Source organism: Doryrhamphus excisus, linkage group LG7 (genome assembly GCF_037039965.1).
Source record: "Doryrhamphus excisus strain RoL-2023G ecotype Guam linkage group LG7, RoL_Dexc_Guam_v1.1, whole genome shotgun sequence".
NCBI classification, from domain to species: domain Eukaryota; kingdom Metazoa; phylum Chordata; class Actinopteri; order Syngnathiformes; family Syngnathidae; genus Doryrhamphus; species Doryrhamphus excisus.
This window is the reverse complement of record NC_136363.1, coordinates 2,120,222-2,142,500: the sequence shown is the minus strand read 5'-3', so window position 1 is coordinate 2,142,500 and position 22,279 is coordinate 2,120,222. Positions and strand designations below refer to the sequence as shown.

At 41.5% G+C, this 22,279-nt stretch overlaps 1 protein-coding gene across 3 annotated transcripts in view; it reads left to right on the top strand.

Moving 5' to 3' along the window:
* The window catches only part of gatad2b (GATA zinc finger domain containing 2B), a 37,598-nt gene that overhangs the window by 11,504 nt on the left and 3,815 nt on the right, over nucleotides 1–22,279 (top strand). Inside the window, exons 1-9 of one of the 3 annotated variants that reach the window (XM_078791893.1) lie at nucleotides 3,348–3,369; nucleotides 10,626–11,006; nucleotides 12,093–12,222; nucleotides 13,962–14,093; nucleotides 15,434–15,562; nucleotides 18,622–18,786; nucleotides 20,429–20,789; nucleotides 20,875–21,077; nucleotides 21,190–21,297. In XM_078791893.1, coding sequence (XP_078648019.1) covers nucleotides 10,627–11,006; nucleotides 12,093–12,222; nucleotides 13,962–14,093; nucleotides 15,434–15,562; nucleotides 18,622–18,786; nucleotides 20,429–20,789; nucleotides 20,875–21,077; nucleotides 21,190–21,297 — 1,608 coding nt within the window. In that variant the 5' untranslated portion in view covers nucleotides 3,348–3,369; nucleotide 10,626. Of the gene's footprint in view, nucleotides 1–3,347; nucleotides 3,370–3,778; nucleotides 3,951–10,625; nucleotides 11,007–12,092; nucleotides 12,223–13,961; nucleotides 14,094–15,433; nucleotides 15,563–18,621; nucleotides 18,787–20,428; nucleotides 20,790–20,874; nucleotides 21,078–21,189; nucleotides 21,298–22,279 lie in introns of those variants that run through there. The other 2 variants (XM_058046282.2, XM_058046281.2) reach the window with 2 other exon arrangements.

Sequence of the window (22,279 nt, the reverse complement as noted above, 5' to 3'; positions counted from 1 at the left end):
ATTTCTATCTGTGCAGGATATTGATAGTCCTGCTGGCCAACACATTGGGTCCTATTTTAGGATATCTACGCTACCTCGGAACGCCTTGCTCTGACTAAATGGCTCATGTTCCCGCCGCTGATTTTTTTTCCTCTCTTCTTTTTTCCCTCTCATTTGGCTGGTGAAACAGTGAACGCCCCACCCTGTGGTCTGAAGTTCTGCTCTCCCTGCTCTGTCAAAATGCCAGCTCTTAAAGGAAGAGATTTTCCTTTTTCTGCTACAAACGCACCACACACACACACACACACACACACACACACCTCCATCTTTCCCTCTCTCTCTCTCTCTCTCTCTCCACGTGACGACCTGACCACTAACAGCTACGTATTAAGCGATGACTCCATACCCTGAGGTTACAAACCGGCTCAAACCAGTTCAGTGCATTTAAACTGTACTCTGTCTCAAGGCAAGAATAAATACATTTTTTCCAAAAAAAAAATAACCCCCACCCCTTCTTAAGGGAACATGATAGGTTTGCCACATGTACCTTTACTGTACTGTCTTATAATCAAATTATCAGCCGAACAATAAATATATATATATATATATATAGGCCATATTGGCATAAAAAAAATGAGATACTGGATCACATCGTTATTGGTTTTTCTGACGATATTGATGTTGGCACTGCTCGCTCTCGCTGTTTGTTTTTTGTTTTTTTTTGCCTGCAGATGGCAAATACAGTAGAACCTCGGTTTTTGTACTTTTGGTGAAAATTCATTCATTCATTAACTTTCTACCGCTTTTCCTCACAAATGTCACGCGGGTGCTGGAGCCTATCCCAGCTGTCTTCAGGCGAGAGACAGATTGGACACCCTGGACCGGTCGCCAGCCAATCACAGGGCACATATAAACAAACAACCATTCACACTCACATTCATAACAATGGACTTATACTATTATATGGATTATATTCTTATTATGGGCTGCACGGTGGTTGTGTGGTTAGCACGCAGACCTCACAGCTAGAAGACCCGGGTTCAATTCCAACCCCCGGCCATCGCTGTGTGGAGTTTGCATGTTCTCCCCGTGCATGCGTGGGTTTTCTTTTCCGGGTACTCCGGTTTCCTCCCACATTCCAAAAACATGCTAGGTTAATTAGCCACTCCAAAATGTCCATAGGTATGAATGTGAGTGTGAATGGTTGTTTGTCTATATGTGCCCTGTGATTGGCTGGCCACCAGTCCAGGGTGTATCCCGCCTCTCGCCCCAAGACAGCTGGGATAGGCTCCAGCACCCCCCGCCACCCTTGTGAGGAAAAGCAGTAGAAAATGAATGAATGAATACTGTTGTCTCTCAGTACATAGCACCTTCACTTTGTTTTTTTTTTTTGTTTTTTTTTTTTAGAAATTGTTGTTTTGGGGTTGAATGTGACCTTTTAGCAAAAATATGCATATTTAAGCAAATTGTCTTACATATTTTTGGGCCTAAATGTTCAAAACCACAGAAATCCAGTGTAATATCTGTGAATTGTTGCATGCGCCTTTAAGAGGCGGGGCCCAGGAAGTGACATGTGTGATGTTAGCCAGCTAGAGTTGACTGTGTTAGCAGTTCCTGGATGAATATTCACTGCATATTTATAATAATAAAGTTTTGTGGGTGTGGCGTTGTAATGTACTGTATATTGCATGTTTTATGTATATTTAAAATATGCATATTTAAGCAAATTGTCTTACATATTTTTGGGCCTAAATGTTCAAAAACACAGAAATCCAGTGTAATATCTGTGAGTTGTTGCATGCCCCTTTAAGAGGCGGGGCCTGGGAAGTGACTGTCCATGTTAACATCTCAACTGGTAGCAAAACAGGAAGGTTGTGTCATTTTGTTGGCGTTTATTCGTTAATCATTAAAAATGTATGTAGTAATTAAAGAGTATTTATTAATTATGAATACAATTATACATAACTGTGATGTGTAGTATCGTGATGTGTATCTTATCATGATACGTATGGTCATGTGATACATATTATGCCAATACCCGCCCCTTTAATTGAGTAGTTTGTCACTTGATCAGTCTTTGGGGCAAACAAAGAAATGCGGCAGATGAGGTGTCGGGGGGGGTGGAAAGATGGCCACCCTCGCCATCAACAAGGGGGGGGGGCATCAGATTAGCTTTGACGATCAGACCTAACGATGTCAGGCGTGTTTGATTTTTTTTTTTTTGCGGATGAAGATCTCGACTCGCGTGTCGGTATGAGATACGTCGGGCCTCTCGGCTCTTTGTCTCCAACTTCGCCATCAACCCGCCTTCTTCCCGCCTTCCAGCCGCCCCCTTTTGCCACGACCCCCCCACCCAACCCATCAGCACCCTCACATGCGTGCACGCCCCCACCCCTCAGGCGACAGCAGAGCAGGAATTGATTAGTGGCACCGCTTAAAAATAGATGACTGGTTGTCATGGTAACGCTCACAATGAGCTGTTGTCTAGTTAAATAAAGAGTATCGTTGTGTCTAGGCGGAAGGTGTGTGTGTGTGTGTGTGTGTGTTTATAGATGGCAGGTGAAGGTGGAGGTAATTATCTTGCCACGGTTTGCCGCCGCCGTCGTATGTGATTCGTGTGCGCCGCGCCAAGACTGCGCGATGGCTTCGGGCAACAGGAAAAACACTTCTCAACACTCATTGGCTGTGAAGCCGCATCACAGTCATCAACTCCGAGCCGCATCACGCAGTCCTTTGCAGCTTCTGTTGCTATGGGCGCCATTCTGATCATCGCGCTCATTAGTATCAAGAATCGGCCATATGCAAATGTCGGTCATATTCCCCCAACGCCCCCCCCCCCCCCCCCCCGTCCCCGACATCGTTTTCCAGCCAAGACTGCTGTTTGTACGCAGGTACTTGAGACGCTGCTCGGCTGGCGGTCTCGGCCGCCGCGTTGTGTCGGCGCGGGGAGGGGTTTTGATCTTCCTCATCCTCGGTTTTAAATCAGCGGGAAAGCAGGCGCACGGCGGCGGCGGCGTCTGCTCCCTGTGAATGAACGCATGTTTTTCTGGCGAGCGGCACGGCGCTAGTCGGCTGTCACGGCACCGGGCGACCCGTACTACAGCTGTGCGTTGATGCTGAGTCGCAACAAAAGGAAAAAAAAAAAAAAAGCAGCGGGTACGATTCCCGACGTCCACCTGCATGACCTCCATACTGCAGACCTGCCATGGAATCGTGAACTTATGTTTATAGCACGGCGATCCATCCTCACTATGGTGGCGGGGGTATGATGGAATGGTGGCCAGCCAATCACGGGGCACTTTCAACTTTTTTTTTTTTTTTTTTTTGCAGCCCTGCACGGATTCTCTCACGGTGCACCTGAACGCATCATCAGTGCAGTGCTTTGAATGTGTATGTACTGTATACTGTATTTATCTCCATCCGTTCATCAACCACACTTCCTCATTCTCATTATAAGAACACGAGATGCATTCAGGGACACTCCAAACATCACAAAAAGTATCTGAACCTTTTGGAAATTGTCACACATCTGCATAAAATCACCATCAATTGTCATCTGATCTTTGCCAAAATCACACAGATGAAAAAAAACAATGTCTGCTTTAACTAAAACCGCCCAAACATTTGTAGGTTTTCATATTTTATTGAAGGCTGCACGGCGGTCGAGTGGTTAGCCTCGGCCATCTCTGTGTGGAGTTTGCATGTTCTCCCCGTGCATTCCTTTTCCGGGTACTCCGGTTTCCTCATTCCCACATTCCAAAAACATGCTAGGTTAATTAGCGACTCCAAATTGTCCATAGGTATGAATGTGAGTGTGAATGGTATTGGTGTATTGATGATATGTAGTATTCTACACTGGTCACTAGGAGTCAGTAATGTTACACGGATGAGGCAATACCCAGTACAGGAAGTACTACTGAACAGAACACAGAAAAGAACATGAAGAAGAGACTCTCCCCATGCTGACGTGTGTGAGTCTATGTTACATTTTCATTTCTCTTACGTCTACTACATTGGCTAGTAAGAGTGTAAGGCTGACTATAGGGGTGTTATTTCATGTCTCGAGGTCTCTAATAAATTTTGTTTAAGTAAGATGCTGGTGCTCTCCCCGTACACACATTGCTGCATTTAACCGCTTTCGGTTTGGAGTTGTGGATTTGGCTGATATTTTCAGGCATTTTCAGGGGGGTACTCGTTATGTTGGCAGGTCTGCCGTGGTGCTGGGACCGGATCCTCACAAAAAATTGTGAAAAGTGGCACTCTACGGCTTTTTTCACTGAGAGGCACATAGGGAAAAATGAAAGGATGCAAGGGCCACTTTGATATTTTTTGACGCTAAGAAGTTATATATTAAGTTAAGTCTTATATATATATAAATAGTTAAGTAATATATATATATATATATATAGTTCAAGAAGAAACTGCATCTCAGCTTTGTGATATAAGCAAATTACTCATACAAACTTTGCTCTTTCCCAACATTTTGGTTAATTTTGCAAATATTTTAACTTCTTTTTAAGCATTCTCTATAAATATTGGTATTGTAGTATTATGACTTTATTCTCACAATGTTTTGAGTTTATTGCCATAATATTAACACTTTTACAGCTTTTTCCCCCCATTTCTGCTGTTTTTTTTATTATTGTCATTATTTATTTATTATTATTATTATTATTATTTATTAATTTATTATTATTTATTTATAAGAAACTGCATCTCAGCTTTGTGATATAAGCGAAAAAGCCTATTACTCGTACAAACTTTGCTCTTTTTGCCTTTTCTTTCCCAACATTTTGGTTAATTTTACAAATATTTAAAGTTATTTTAAAATATTCTCTATAAATATCGGTCTTGTAGTATTATGACTTTATTCTCACAATGTTTTTAATTTATTGCCATAGTATTAACACTTTTACAGCTGTTTTTCCCCCAATTTCTGTTGTTTTTTATTATTATTATTTTTTTAAATATATATATATATTTATTTATATATTTATATTTTTATGTTTTTATTTTATTTTATTTTTTTTTACACTATTTCAGCTTTCTTGTACATTTTTTTGTTTTGATTATGACATTATTCCCATCATACTTGATGTCATTTTCATTCATTCATTTTCTCCCGAGGGTTGCTTGGGGGACTGGGTGCTGGAGCCTATCCCAGCTGTCTTGGGGCGAGAGGCGGGGTACACCCCGGGACTGGTGGCCAGTAAGATCAGGAGGCGATGGTGGCGTCTCCCGGCCCAACCAGTCCAGAACCATCATGTCCTCCATGAACCTGAGCGTGACCTTTTTTAAAAGGTGAAAAACGGTTCCACCCGTTTAGCTAGCGTGGATCAGTACTGGTGATGTTATGAAGTAGTTAAGACTTAGTTAGGACTTAAGTTGCTAGCCACTTGATAGCAATTTTCACGGCAAACCCCACCAGATGTCTACGACGGCTGCCATTTTTGCACTTGAAAACAAATTTAGACGGAAGCAATAATTGCATAAACGAGGGCGGTTTTGCGATTAGCGACAGCATGCACTTAAAGTTTGCATTTTTTTTGGGCAGGAGGCTCGGAAAGTCTAGCCTGATCCATGTGCCCCCCCCCCCAACCCCCACCCCCAACTGCACTTAAGCGATAAGCAGATGAATCAAACCCGGCTCGAAAAAAAAATGAAACGGTGCAATGCTTCCCTGGTGTCGGGCCGGCGGGGGGGTTGGGGGGGGGGGGGTGGCGAGGCAGAAGGCGTACCGGGAGGATTGGCGTTGCGTCAGCCGAATGAATTGTCACGATGGAAGCCATGCGTGAAATGAGCGGCACATTTCCACGCTGCGGTTGCTTGTTACCTCCGCACATCGCTGCTTCGGCCCCACCGGGACGGGGCGTTAGGGTGCCGCTTTTACGTTTTTAGTGGCGGGGCCATCTGATGGACAGTGTGTGTATTTGTGTGTGTGGAATTAAGATTTTGGCGTTATGTACGTACACTCGCGCACAAAGCCGTGCGAGGACACAAAAAAACCGCGTGTATTGTGGCTGGGTTATTTTTTAATAAAGCATCTACCACACACACACACACACACACACACACACACACACACACGCGCACACACTTCCATAGCCTCTCCTGATTGGCCGGTGTAACGTGAACAAATGACGCCTTGAGCCCACGGGCTGCATGTAAGGGGCCCTGAAAGTAAGCATGTGTTTATTTTTACAGTGAAAGAGAGAGAGAGAGGGGGGGGGGGCAGGGCGGAAAAGGGTTTGAGGAATTGGGGGAGGGTAGAGGAGCAGGGAGGGGTTTCTTTGTGGTACTATACAGCTGGAACAGGAGAAGAAGAAGAAGAAGAGGGGGGGTTACAAAATGCTGCCTTCTGTCGGAATGTTGTGCCGTACGTGGATGATGTCTGGAGACGCCGCGTCCGCCCCCAGCCCCCGCGTTGCCCCCACCCCCCCAGGTTAAAACAGTGATTTTCACTCAAGGTGGCGCAGACGTGGACTCGCCATCAACCTCTGCTTTCTACTTTTCGTCTCCTGTTCTTTTCCTTTATTGCCTCAGCCTGGCAGCGTGCCCACAAGCCAAAGGGGCGGGGTGGATGCCGGTGGGAGGGATTATTGAGACGGGACGGGACGGGGTGGGTGGGTTGGTGGGTGGGGTTTTATGAGGAGAAACAGGAGAAAGAGTGTGGCTCGTGGAGCAGCTGACTGAAACAGTCATTATATTATGTAAAGGCAGTCGGCGGCGATGGCCGCGAGGAGGAGAAGAAGGAGGAGGAGGGGGGGGGTGTTGAGGGGCGCCAGCTACTGACGTGCAGCGGAGGGGCGGCCCTGATTGGCTCATCAGGCGCCATTCTCAGCAGTGCTCGTTAAAGGTGGAGACTTGGCAGAGCGGGAGCTTCTTGTGTTTTTTTGTTGGTTGTTTTTTTTCTCTCAGCAAATGGAGGCGACCGCTCGGCTCCGACGCTGCGTCACAAAAATTAATTAGCGAGGAGGTTGTGGCGTGGAAGGCTTTGTTGCGTCACGGTTAGAGCGCCGCCGTGCCTTCGAGAGGTTGATGCGGATGTGAGGGCGAGGACGTAAATGTCACAGGAGGACAGGCGCCCGAAATAGATGGACGGTCGATATAAAGTTATTCTTTAACAGAAAAAAACACTGACTTCTTTTTTTTAAATTTTATTTAATTTTTTTATTTGTTATTTTTTTATTTGTAATTTTTGTATTTATTTTTATTTTTTTTTTTTTGTAATTTTTTTTTATTTTTTTTTTTAAAACATGATTTATTCACTAATGGTTTACTGGTATAGCATTATCTTATTTTATTTTGTTTTTTTACTTCTATACTCTCAAAACTTGATGCAACTTGACACAATGCGGAATGGGAAACTTCAAAACTCATATTGGTACTTCATTGTATATTTTTAGGTACACATTTGGAGTGTTAAGTTACTGTGTGATGAGTTTAGTGGTTTTTTGCAAGCATAAACATGGCTAAATAAACTAATAGACATAGACCTGTTGTTTTCTATCATAGACATGTTTTTGGAAAGTGGGAGGAAACCGGAGTACCCGGGAAAAAAAACCCACGCATGCACGGGGGAAAACATGCAAATTCCACACAGAGATGCCCGAGGGTGGGATTGAACTCGGGTCTCCTAGCTGTGTGGCCTGCGCACTAACCACTTTCTATGCCGCATGTCGTCCAATGAACTGCTTTGCTCAGACACAATGTAGAATGGGAAACTTCAAAACTCATATTGGTACTTCTTTGTATATTTTTAGGTACACCTTTGGAGTGTTAAGTTACTGCGTGATGAGTTCAGTGTTTTTTGCAAGCATAAACATGGCTAAATAAACTAATAGACATGTTGTTTTCTATAATAGACATGTTTTTGGAATGTGGGAGGAAAAAACCGGAATACCCTGAGAAAACCCACGCATGCACGGGGGAAAACATGCAAACTCCACACAGAGATGCCCGAGGGTGGGATTGAACTCGGGTCTCCTAGCTGTGTGGCCTGCGCACTAACCACTTTCTATGCCGCATGTCGTCCAATCAACTGCTTTGCTCAGACACAATGCAGAATGGGAAACTTCAAAACTCATATTGGTACTTCATTGTATATTTTTAGGTACACCTTTGGAGTGTTAAGTTACTGTGTGATGAGTTTAGTGGGTTTTTTTGCTGTCATACTAGGGAGATCCCAACTTGACCATTGGAATCACTTTCTTATTGTTTATATATTTACTACTGTGTTTTAGCAGTACTTTTAGCATTGGGGAGGGTATAAGTAAGTATTAGCTTCATAAGTTTGTTATATTATATTATTATATATATATTAGATATTATATAGTATATATTCATGATATGTACCGGTTTATTACGTGGCTGTATGGGATTATGTATATTAATAGCAAAACACATGCAACTACTTAGGTTTTGAAGTATTTCTTGTCAGGCCGCCTGCACATACGTATAATATTTTGTGAGGTTTCATATTCATATGGTTCATACTAATATCCCTGACAGGGGGGATATCCCAATATTCATCACTGTCGATTCCGGAGATCCGAGCTATTATTAGTTGGCCGTGTTTAACCCACTTCTGTCTGAATGATCAGCTGCTCCCGCTGTCTGATTATCCGTGTTGGGATGAGTTTTAACGCGCTTCCATGACGCTGGAAATAGAGCAGTCCCTTCCCTGCATTATTCAATGTTTAACTCCTGTTTTCCGAGTCGGAGTCCTTTTTTTTTTTTTTTTTTTTTTAGTGGAGGACTCGTGACCATGACTGGTTTATACACAGGAGAACAAGGACGGCGTTGTCATACTATGCTCGTGTTTAATCCACATTTGGTGTGGAGTTGAACTACCGAGTGTCAGTCAGGCTCATGTCAGATAGTGTGTGAGTGACACTTCTCGATAACTATAAGCAATAACTAAAGATAAAGTAAATAAAAGCGCTAAAACCGCCCCGCTTTTAGCCTTGTTTTTAGCGCTGAATGAATATATGAATATTGTATTTTAATGCATCTTTTACTCAGTTTTTACTCTATTTTTATTTATTTTTCTGTACTGTAAAGCGTCTTTGAGTACTCTGAAAAGCGCTATACAAATAAATGTATTATTATTATTATTATTATTAAGAATGACTCATATAAAGTAGGATATGACAATCTTTACCTGCACATTTATCCTTTAAAAAAAAAAATAAAAGTCAAGTGACTCGGAATATTTGGTGTCCAAATCCCAAATCGCGTTAGAATCCCGACGTAGGAATGCTGCCGTTTCCGGTAACTAAGATATATTGAAGCTTTTTTCTTTTGATATACTACATTTTTTATGTATTATTTTTACATTAGGGCTGCACGGTGGTCGAGTGGTTAGCGCGCAGACCTCACAACTAGGAGACCCAGGGTTCAATTCCACCCTCTGCCATCTCTGTGTGGAGTTTGCATGTTCTCCCCGTGCATGCGTGGGTTTTCTCCGGGTACTCCGGTTTCCTCCCACATTCCTATTATAGAAAACAACATGTCTTACTGAGAACAAACACTTAACAGCACTCGATTCATCACACTGCAACTTAATACTGTATAAACAATGCTAATACTAATTTATACTGATACTAAAATACTAATACTAAAATGCTAATTTCGCAGGGGGGGGGGTGGCACAGCTAGGAGACCAGGGTTCAATTCCACGCTCGGGCATCTCTGTGTGGAGTTTGCATGTTCTCCCCGTTCATGCGTGGGTTTTCTCCGGGTACTCCGGTTTCCTCCCACATTCCAAAAAACATGTCTATTATAGAAAACAACATGTCGTACTGAGAACAAACACTTAACAGCACTCGATTCATCACACTGCAACTTAATACTGTATAAACAATACTAATACTAATTTATACTGATACTAAAATACTAATACTAAAATGCTAATTTCGCAGGGGGGGGTGGCACAGCTAGGAGACCAGGGTTCAATTCCACGCTCGGGCATCTCTGTGTGGAGTTTGTTTACATGTTCTCCCCGTGCATGCGGGGTTTTCTCCGGGTACTCCGGTTTCCTCCCACATTCCAAAAAACATGTCTATTATAGAAAACAACATGTCTTACTGAGAACAAACACTTAACAGCACTCGATTCATCACACTGCAACTTAATACTGTATAAACAATACTAATACTAATTTATACTGATACTAAAATACTAATACTAAAATGCTAATTTCGCAGGGGGGGGGGTGGCACAGCTAGGAGACCAGGGTTCAATTCCACGCTCGGGCATCTCTGTGTGGAGTTTGCATGTTCTCCCCGTGCATGCGGGGGTCTTTTTTCCGGGTACTCCGGTTTCCTCCCACATTCCAAAAACATGCTAGGTTAATTAGCCACTCCAAATTGTCCATAGGTATGAATGTGAGTGTGAATGGCTGGAGACTGACAACGTGTGTGATGAAAGAATTATGAGGCTGTTAAATTTTAACCCTGAAGATGAGTTTAGTGGTTTGAGTCCCCAGTTCCCATGACATTTATGCTAAGCTACTGTTACTAGTAACTATATGAACAAAAAACACATTTTATGGAGCATAATAATACTCTGTAGTATGAGATTATGAAGAGTATTTCGTACGAAAGACCAGACAACGCTAACCCTCCTGTTGTGTTCTTCTCCAGGATGGAGCAGATGTCAGAGGAGGCGTTGAGGCTAAACCTGCTAAAACGAGGCCTGGAGTCGCCCAGCGAACGAGAGGAGGCGCTAGCAAAGCGCCTGAAAATGGAGGGCCACGAAGCCATGGAGCGCCTGAAGATGCTAGCGCTGCTGAAACGCAAAGATCTCGCCGACCTGGCCGCCCTAGAAGTTGCCGGTCCTCTGGGAGACGGGAAGGGCCCCGGCGCTAGCACGCTCCACCACCAGAGCTTGATGGGCGCCACTTACGAGGAGAAGCTCAACGGGAGCCTGAGACTGGGAGGACACGGGGGCCACGTCGGACCGAGTAAGAATGGGAAGGAGAACATGCTGGATGAGCCGGTGGATATGAGCGCTGGGCGGAGATGGTAAGATATTTGGAATATTTGAGATTCTTCTACTGTTGGATGAATGCTCTAATCTGGTACTGGGTGCTGGAGCCTATCCCAGCTGTCTTGGGGCGGGGTACACCCTGGACTGGTGGCCAGCCAATCACAGGGCACATATAGACAAACAACCATTCACACTCACATTCATACCTGTGGCTAATTAACCTAGCATGTTTTTGGAATGTGGGAGGAAACCGGAGTACCCGGAGAAAACCCACGCATGCACGGGAAGAACATGCAAACTCCACACAGAGATGGCCGAGCCTGGAATTGAACCCTGGTCTCCTAGCTGTGCCACCCCCCCCTGCGAAATTTGCATTTTATTATTAGTATTTTAGTATCAGTATAAATTAGTATTAGTATTGTTTATACACCTTTTGAGTATTAAGTTGCAGTGTGATGAATCGAGTGCTGTTAAGTGTTTGTTCTCAGTAAGACATTCACACTCACATTCACCCCTGGTCTCCTAGCTGTGAGGTCTACGTGTTAACCACTCGACCACCGTGCAGCCCATAACTACAACATTTCATATTAAAATGCATAGAAAGTTTCAAAAATAATGCATGAAGTAACAAGTACATTTTTGTAGTGGGCCGCACGGTGGATGAGTGGTTAGCTGGTAACCAAATTCATTCATTTTCTACCGCTTACCGTCATATAGACGGGCACATAGGGCACATATAGACAAACAACCATTCACACTCACATTCATACCTATGGACAATTTGGAGTGGCTAATTAACCTAGCATGTTTTTGGAATGTGGGAGGAAACCGGAGTACCCGGAGAAAACCCACGCATGCACGGGGAGAACATGCTAATTCCACGCAGTTATGCCCCAATGGAGATTTGAACCCAAATAAAATGAATATTTTAAAAGCAAACAGTTCTGGTATCAGATGATATCCAAAATTCAGGTATCGGTATAAGTTGTGCAGTTCCAGTCACACGTACTAACTTCCTGTTCAGGGCATTATTCAACTTCCACTGCCTCCGTAACCATGTGATCAAGGTCATCCACACATGCCGCCGAGAAAGTCAACATGGTTGTCATTCTTCCATGCAGCGACACGGACCACGACAGGAGAACTCCTTCCCCGGACGTCATCATCCTATCGGATAACGAAGCATCCAGTCCCAGAACAACGCCTCGCCCCGAAGAGCGTCTGAGCCACGCAAACCTGGAGATGTTCAGGGTAACCCCGTCGTCGCTGCAGCACGCTCTTAGCGTGACTCTCTGATTCGTTCATTCTGTGCCGCACGTCTGTTTGAACCCTAATTAACATATCATGGCGAGGGGCTGTCAAAAGTTGGGCCTTAATTGTTACTGAATAATCAAGATAATGAAGGCGTTAATTGGACCTGGCATCAATACATCATCTACATGGCACGCTATGATGGTAACTCGGAAAATATGAAAACTTATTTAGTAAAATACAGCACAGTTTAACCATAAGAAACCATTAGTGTGTCAAGTAAAAGTTTTTTTTTCTCTTAAATCCCTCAAAAAATGTATTAAATCTTAATTTATTATCACTATTTATCATTTATTACGGCTTATAATATGCATGTTTAAGCAAACTTTACATATTTTTGCCATAATTAAGTATTTTCAGGCACAAAAATGGTTAAATGAGGTATATTGTGATGCTATGTAGTATCCAACACTGGTCACTAGGTGTCAGTAATGTTACATTGGTGAGACAATAGCATCCTTTCCATTCCTGAAGAATCAAGATAATGAAGGCGTTAATTGGACCTGGCATCAATATATCATCTACATGGCACGCTATGATGGTAACTCGGAAAATATGAAAACTTATTTAGTAAAATACATGAAATAGAGTACAGTAAAATACAGTTTAACCATAAGAAACCATTAGTGCTTCAAGTAAAATGATTGGGATTTATATGGAGTTTATTTTATCTCTCAAATCCCTCAAAAAATGTATTAAATTTTAATTTATTATCACTATTTGTCATTTATTACGGCTTATAATATGCATGTTTAAGCAAACTTTACATATTTTTGCCATAATTAAGTATTTTCAAGCACAAAAATGGTTAAATGAAGTATATTGTGATGCTATGTAGTATCCAACACTGGTCACTAGGTGTCAGTAATGTTACATTGGTGAGAAACCATTAGTGCTTCAAGTAAAATGACGGGGGCTTATGCTGAGTTTTTTTAAAATCTCAAATCCCTCAAAAAATTGATTAAATCTTAATTTATTATAATTATTTGTCGTTTATTACGGCTTATAATGAGCAAATTTTACGTATTTTAGCCACAATTAAGTATTTTCAAGCACAAAAATGGCACAATATGAAGTATATTGTGACACTGTGTAGTATCCTACACTGGTCACTAGGTGTCAGTAATGTTACATTGGTGAGAATAATAATAGCCTGTACTGTACAGAACAGGAAGTAAAAAAATAAAAAGGAAATAACACCCCTATAAGTGACTATAGGGGTGTTATTTCCTGTGTAGAGGGCTCTAATAATGTTAAAGCTTATTTAGAAGGTGATAAACAGGTTGACTATGAAAATATGAATATATTTAGAAATAAAAAAAATCCAATATCCAATTCACTTATCACGGATGGAGTCACTGACTTTTATTGATTGTTTTACGAGTATTTTTGCGTCATGTCGTGTCATATCATAATTTCAAGGCTAATATCTAGTGGTATTTTCCCAGCTTCTAATACGTAAATTTATTTTGAAAAAAATGAAGTGAGAGTATTTAAATTGTAATATTAGCCAGGAAATGAGCAAACCTTCATGAAACACTGCCATTTTGGGGAAGCCGTACCCTGGGATAGTCACATGACCACCCCAAAATGTTTCCCAGACATCCCTTGGGTACGTGATGAGGTCCGACGCGATATGAAAGTGAAAGTGAAGTAAAAGTGACGTGTTGTGTTCACAGGGCAAGACGGGCGAGGAGAGGCAGCAGATGATCAAAGCCCTGAGAGAGGAGCTGCGTTTGGAGGAGGCTCGCCTCGTGCTGCTGAAGAAGCTCCGTCAGAGTCAGATGCAGAAGGAGAATGTGGTGCAGAAGGTCAGTAGGAACACCGGGAAACATCTCCCATCCAGACGTCTTGCAACACCTTTTTATTTTTACCTGCGACGTTCACGTGGAACCCACACGGCTGTGTCAGCGACTCTGCGTCCCGTAAAGGGATAATTAGATTCCGGAGTCTGGTGTGGACTTTACAGACTTCCGCATCGTTAGCATGAACATGGAATCGCCACCCAAATAACGTCCTGTGAACCAGCCGCTGGGCAAAATCTACTATTTTCATAATCGGCGTACAGAGGCGTGTTTGTTATACGTCCGTTTAAAGCTTACGTTGCCCAGATTGAACACCATTCTGTGATAATAATCAAATCAACTTTATTTGTATAACAATTCATTCATTTTCTACCGCTTATCCTCACGAGGGTCGGGGGTGCTGGACCCTGGACTGGTGGCCAGCCAATCCCAGGGCACATATAGACAAACAACCATTCACACTCACATTCATACCTATGGACAATTTGGAGTGGCTAATTAACCTAGCATGTTTTTGGAATGTGGGAGGAAACCGGAATACCCGGATAAAACCCACGCATGCACAGGGAGAACATCCAAACTCCACACTAGAGATGGCCGAGTGTGGAATCAAACTAGGGTCTACTAGCTGTGGGGCCAGTGCGCTAACCACTCGTCCACCGTGCAACTAAGAAGCCCTGTAAATCTTACATTAATTTATTCATTCATTTATTTTCTACTGCTTATTCTCACAAGGGTCGGGGGTGCTGGAGCCTATCCCAGCTGTGTTGGGGCCGAGAGGCGGGGTACACCCTGGACTGGTGGCCAGCCAATCACAGGGCACATATAGACAAACAACCATTCACACTCACATTCATACCTATGGACAATTTGGAGTGGCTAATTAACCTAGCATGTTTTTGGAATATGGGAGGAAAACCGGAGAAAACTCACGCATGCAAAGTCCACACAGAGATCGCCGAAGATGGAATTGAACCCTGGTTTCCTGACTGTGAGGTCTGCACGCTAACCACTCGTCCGCCGTGCAACCAAGATCAAAATCTCGGGCATGTTTTATTTAGATATATATTTTCCTTTTTAATAAAACTGGACTTCTTACAAAGGTTAAATTCTTTCCGGAATGCAATTGGAATATTTGGGTCCATGTATACGTGGCTAATGTTATGCTAATATGCTATGATAATAAATGTCCCAAGTAACAGCAAAGGAAAACACCTTTAAGACTTCTTTTCCCAACTCCAGCTTCCAAACGGGATCGTATTTGACTTGTGGATATTTATCCGTGATAGTTGGGATGAAAAGTCTTCCATCGGAATGACGTGTGGCTACCATGTGTGTGTGTGCAGGTACCGGTGGTCCAGAACGCCGCCACGTCCGGCCAGCCTCCTTCCATGCACAGCTCCCCTGGCTTGGGCAAACTTCCGGTACGACCAGGACTGCACAACCCGGAGCCGCAGAACCTCCGCACTGCACAGGTTGGTACGGGAACGGGATTGAATGCGGAGAACCGAGGTTCCGCTGCGGTCTGGGTGACAGTCGCTGTTAGACGCACACAAAAAAAAAAAAAACACAGTTAGCTAGCTTTAAGACTAGCTTAAGAAGGCTAGCTTTTCATTTACATTGGCTTTTTAGCATCTGTGAGCTAGCAAGTTTTGTCACTATAAAATTGACATATCTTATTATGATGGCAGATGTAAATATCATTGATATCATTGTCATGTGACCTGGTGATGATACATTCTGTGAATGCGAGCGTTTGGCGTGTGAGCGAAGCTAACGAGCTCGTCTCCTGCTGGAAGTCTTTGTTCTCGTATTATGTAGCCTCGCTCCTCCATTACATGTTGAGATTGTGTTAAATATTCAGTGTGTGTGTGTCTTTGTGTGTGTGTGTGTGTGTGTGTGTGTGTGCTGGACTGTCTTGTCAGCTCATTTTGTGTGTCTGATGACGAGCCGCTCGGCTTCTCTGGTTTTTGATGCATCAGGCATTGACTGCCCTCTGCTGGTGTGTTTGAGTGTAGCAGCTCTCTAGCCGTCATTGATTTGTGGTTGGGCTGCAGACCATCAAGACTGCTGATCACCAGACTCTTTATGTGCCTTGCCATTGGCTGGTGACCGGTCCAGGGTCTAACCCCGCCCCGCCTCTCGCCCAAAGACAGCTGGGATAGGCTCCAGCATACCCACGACCCTAGTGAGGATGGGGTATCAAACACTGGGTAGGCAATAAATAACAAATGCAGTAATTTAGGGTAAATAACAGGAGATACTTCGATTTGTGAAATAATGAATTCAGGGTAAATGATATCAGACACTGGTAGTCCTGAAACAAGAATACATTTGGGGTAAATGATATCAGATACTGTAGTATTCATTTGAATCTAATGAATGACTTTTGGGTAAATGATATCAGATACTGGTAGTCCTGAAACAAGAATACATTTGGGGTAAATGATATCAGATACTGTAGTATTCATTTGAATCTAATGAATGATTTTTGCGTAAATGATATCAGACACTGGTAGTCCTGAAACAAGAATACATTTGGGGTAAATGATATCAGATATTGTAGTATTCATTTGAATCTAATGAATGACTTTTGGGTAAATGATATCAGACACTGGTAGTCCTGAAACAAGAATACATTTGGGGTAAATGATATCAGATATTGTAGTATTCATTTGAATCTAATGAATGACTTTTGGGTAAATGATATCAGATACTGGTAGTCCTGAAACAAGAATACATTTGGGGTAAATGATATCAGATACTGTAGTATTCATTTGAATCTAATGAATGACTTTTGGGTAAATGATATCAGATACTGGTAGTCCTGAAACAAGAATACATTTGGGGTAAATGATATCAGACACTAGTAGTTGTGAAACAATGATATAGGAATACATTTGGGGTAAATGATATCGGATACTGTAGTATTCATTAGATAATAAATTAATGACTTTTGGGTAAATGATATCAGATACTGGTAGTCGTAAAACAAGAATAAATTTGGGGTAAATGATATCAGCTACTGTGGTATTAATTAATAAATTAATGACTTTTGGGTAAATGATATCAGATACTGGTAGTCGTAAAACAAGAATAAATTTGGGGTAAATGATATCAGCTACTGTGGTATTTATTTGATAATGGATGACTTTTGGGTAAATGATATCAGACACTGGTAGCCGTGAAACAAGAATACAGGAATACATTTGGGGTAAATGATATCAGATACTGTGGTATTTATTAGATAATAAATGAATGACGTTTGGGTAAATGATATCAGATACTGGTAGTCATGAAACAAGGATACAGGAATACATTTGGGGTAAATGATATCAGATACTGTGGTATTTATTAGATAATAAATGAATGACGTTTGGGTAAATGATATCAGATACTGGTAGTCATGAAACAAGGATACAGGAATACATTTGGGATAAATGATATCAGATACTGGCAGTCGCGGAACAATGATACAGGAAAACATTTGGGCTAAATGATATCAGATACTGTAGTATTCATTAGAATCTAATGAATGACTTTTGGGTAAATGATATCAGATACTGGTAGTCGTGAAACAATGATACAGGAAAACATTTGGGCTAAATGATATCAGATACTGGTAATTCGGAAACAAGAATACAGGAAAAAAATGTGGGTAAATGATATCAGATACTGTAGTATTCATTAGAATCTAATAGATGACTTTTGGGTAAATGATATCAGACACTGGCAGTCGTGAAACAATGATACAGGAATACATTTGGGGTGAATGATGAGATACTGGTAGTTCGGAAACAAGAATACAGGCAAAAATTTGGGGTAAATGATATCAGACACTGATAGTCGTGAAACAAGAATACATTTGTGGTAAATGATATCAGATACTGTAGTATTCATTAGATAATAATGAATGACTATTTGGTAAACGATACTAGACACGGTGGTATTGAATGTAACAATAATAAATGAATACATTTGGTGTAGATGATATCAGACACTGATATCCATCAAACAATAATGACTGAATTCATTCTTTCTGTCTTAAGTTTACAATAAATAAATTGGAACTACCTAGCTAGCTTGTTAGCATGCTATGTGCTTAAAGTGTATATAATTCTGTAGCCCGCGCGTAAGTGTTGCGTAATGCGGTGTAAACAAACAATAATAGGAGTGTAAAGATGACCATAGGGGTGTTATTTCATGTCTGCGGGGCTCTAATAATGTTAAAAACATATTTAGAGAATCTTTAACAGGTTTGTTAGTGGTTTCATCAAGCTAAGGCTGCCCTCTGCTGGTGTGTTTTGAGTGTAGCGACTCCTCATCCATCACATTCAAACATCTGAATGATATCACAAACAGAATCGATATTTGATATCATCTATAGGAATAGAATAAATATTGTGTTAAGCAAATTGGTGAAGTGTAAAGGTGACTATAGGGGTGTTATTTCATGTCTAGAGGGCTCTCATTATGGTAAAAAAATCAAGTTTGGAAAGGTTGATTTCCTATTGTTTTGTTTTTTTTTCTGCAGGGTCACACGGTCATCAGATCAGGAGCCAACGCCAACCTGCCGCCAATGCTCATGTCGCAGCGGGTGATAGCGCCCAACCCCGCCCAGCTGCAAGGCCAGAGGCTCTCCTCCAAGCCCGGAATGGCTCGCTCCAGCAGCATGGGCAACGCCGTCAGCTACCAGCAGGTACGCTTCCCGCTTATCCACCCCCCCCCCAACCCCAGTGCTGCCTCCAGTAAATGTGCTCTTTATCACATGACTTGTTAAAGTTAGGGCGCCATCATTGCACACTTGGTGTAAAATACTAAAATGGCAGCGGGTTTACACGCAGATACAGATTAATAATTCTGCATTAATTCTGATCATGCAGGTAAACAAACTTCTCCCTTTGCTGCAGCTCAGAGAATTCAGCCTTGGGGCAACAAACTCCCTGCACCATGACTGTACACACCGTGTTCCATGCTTGAAATATACCACAGATACGTACATACATCATAATAATAATATAGACTTGAATGCAACATTTTTTAGGTAGGACTGCACCATTCTGTCCAAAATGTGAATCATGTTCACCCCCTAATAATAATGTCTCCCACATGTCGGTAAAAAAAAATGATATATTATCTATACAGTACTTTGCCAGGTCGGGAATACTCGATTATCCCGATTATGGGCGTCACTGTCTAGCCCAGGGGTTCCCAAAATTTACCAACTCAGGGCCCAATTGAAAATCTAAAAAATGGCCGTGGCCCACCTTTGTCCTATAAACAGGACATAGACCAAATGCTGCGTTCTCAGAGCACTTAACTTAATAATAATAACATTATTATTATTATTAATAGTGTAATATTGATGACTATGACTATTCATTAACATTATTATTAATAACAGTTATTATAAGAATTTATATTATTTATTTATTGTTTTTTTATTATTAATATTATATTGTTATTATAATAATATAATACATTTATTGTTATTATTAATAGTGTAATATTAATATGACCAGTAATATTCATTATGATTATTTTATTATATTTTTGTTATTAATAATAATATATTGTTATTATTATTACTATTTTTTATTAAGTATTATTAATAGTGTAATATTAATATGACTATTAATATTCATTATTATTTTATTATATTTTTTATCAATGATACATTACTATTATTATTAAGTATTATTAATAGTGTAATATTAATGACTATGACTATTCATTAACATTATTATTAATAACAATTATAAGTATTAATATGTTGTTATTATTAATAGCGTAATATTAATATGACTTAATATAGTTTTTATTATTAATAATACATTATTGGTATTAGTATACGATATAATATATTGCCCACCTGTAGTACCACCACGGCCCACCAGGGGGCGGCAGCCCACACTTTGGGAATCACTGGTCTTGAGCCTTGTTGAACCAGTCATGATGTGCTATATATAGTATATGTCACTATATTGACGGTTACTATGGTACCCATTATGGCATTGGATGCTCATATCACCTTGTACTTCGATACATGACAAATTAAAATGAAATTAAAATTTAAAAAAATTTTGGATAAAAATGAAAATAAAAAAAACAAAAACAACTAACTTAAACTATGTTATGAAAACAGGAAGTGAACAAATGTAACAGTTAGTGATTGTAAAAGTACCAGATGGAGGGGTAGGATTTAATAAGCTTTGCTTCTTCCTACTCCTTTTGGACACGCAGGGTAATTATGCCAATTAATTCTTGTGATTTATTTTTGCTTGCTAAACCTGCTCTTAAGATGATAAGAGGCAAATGTTTTGTGTGTGTTTACGCTGCAGGCCAGCCAGCAGGTGGCGGCGTCGCGCTCGGGCTCCAGCGCCATGTACATGAACCTGGCGCACATGCAAGCGGCGGCGGGGGCCAGCGGGGTGGCGGGCGGCCTGGGCGGAGCCTCGGCCGTCAGTCCGTCCACCCTGTCCGGCTCGGCCAGCGGAGGCGTGAACTCCATGGCCGACCAGGCCAGCAGCCAGGCCGCCGCAAAGCTGGCCCTGAGGAAGCAGCTGGAGAAAACGCTGTTGGAGATCCCGCCCCCGAAACCCCCCGCCCCGCTTCTTCACTTCCTGCCTTCGGCCGCCAACAGCGAGTTCATCTACATGGTGGGCCTGGAGGAGGTGGTGCAGAGCGTCCTGGACAGTCAGGGTAGGTCCAGATCAAGTCTCCACGTTCTCCATGTTGTGTATTATGTGTGTCTTAATGGCGTCGGCCCGCATATTCCGGTCTGCAGGTAAACTCCGGGGGACGCTTTCCCGTATGGAGCCCTTCTTCTGCGCTCAGTGTCGAACTGACTTCACCCCCCACTGGAAGCAGGAGAAGAGCGGACGGATTCTCTGTGAGCAGTGCATGATGTCCAACCAGAAGAAGGCTCTGAAGGCAGAGCACACCAACAGGCTGAAGAACGCCTTCGTGAAGGCCCTGCAGCAGGAGCAGGTCAGACTCTGTTTTTTTTTACAACTATGGGGATCATTTTCAAGGTGTTCCTGTCACGTACTTAGCGCCGCTTTGACTAAACGGCGCCACGTGTGACTTGTTTCCATGTCAGGAGATCGAACAGAGACTGCAGCAGGCGGCCCTCTCGCCCAGCTCCGCCCCGAGCGGCCCCAACGCCTCCAAGACCGACTCCCTGATTCGACATCACGCTCTGCGCCAGGTAACGCGTCTGTTTTGGAACCATATATGGTACAGCAAGCCCGATATTAGATTGAGTCCTGTAAAGACCTTAGCTAGCACACTTAAGTATAATATTTACCGTTATTAGAGACCTGTAGACATGAAATAACACCCCTATAGTCAACTTTACACTATTATTTGTTTACGCCACATTGCTCAGCTGTAATGTGGAGGCTATGGGATCACTGCAGGGACACGGGAGACGGCCGTGGCTTTAAGCATACGCAAGCTAGCAAGCTAACACGTTAGCGATATATCGATATTTTTAAAACTGATATAAATTTCTGTTAAGCACGATATCAAAAACAAGCGTATCGCTCAAATAGACTGGATTTTAATGCGGAATTTGTTCTGTTCTGTTTCAAGATGGCGGCGTCCCGAGTGCTAGCTACTTTCTGTGTCTCCTGCAGTGTTTTTAGTTTTAATAGTGTTTTATTTATTACTTCCTTATTTTTACTACTTATTTTACAACTATATTTTTATTACTTCCTTATAATTGTAATAAAACTGACCTTTTTATATATTTTCAAAAATAATATACAATTTTAATAAAACTTTGACTTTTTATATATTTATTTCAAAGATAATATACTATTTTAATAAAACTGACTTTTTTATAGATTTATTTCAAAAAGAGAATATACTATATTAATAAAACTGACCTTTTTATATATTTATTTCAAAAAGAATATACTATTTTAACAAAACTTTGACTTTTGTTTAAATTCGGCTTATTTAAAAATATCGAGATACATATAGTATATCGATATTCTATCTAAATATATATATATATACCTATATATAAATATTAGTTTTTAGGATTTTTCGAGAGAAATTATATTATTATTTAGTAAAATATTTTTAAAACGGTGTCAGGGACAGAAGAGCCAAGCTCCCTTTGGCGGATCTATCTAGAACTTTCATGCAGTTTGAGTTTTCGCCGTAGTTCAGAATCTCAATCA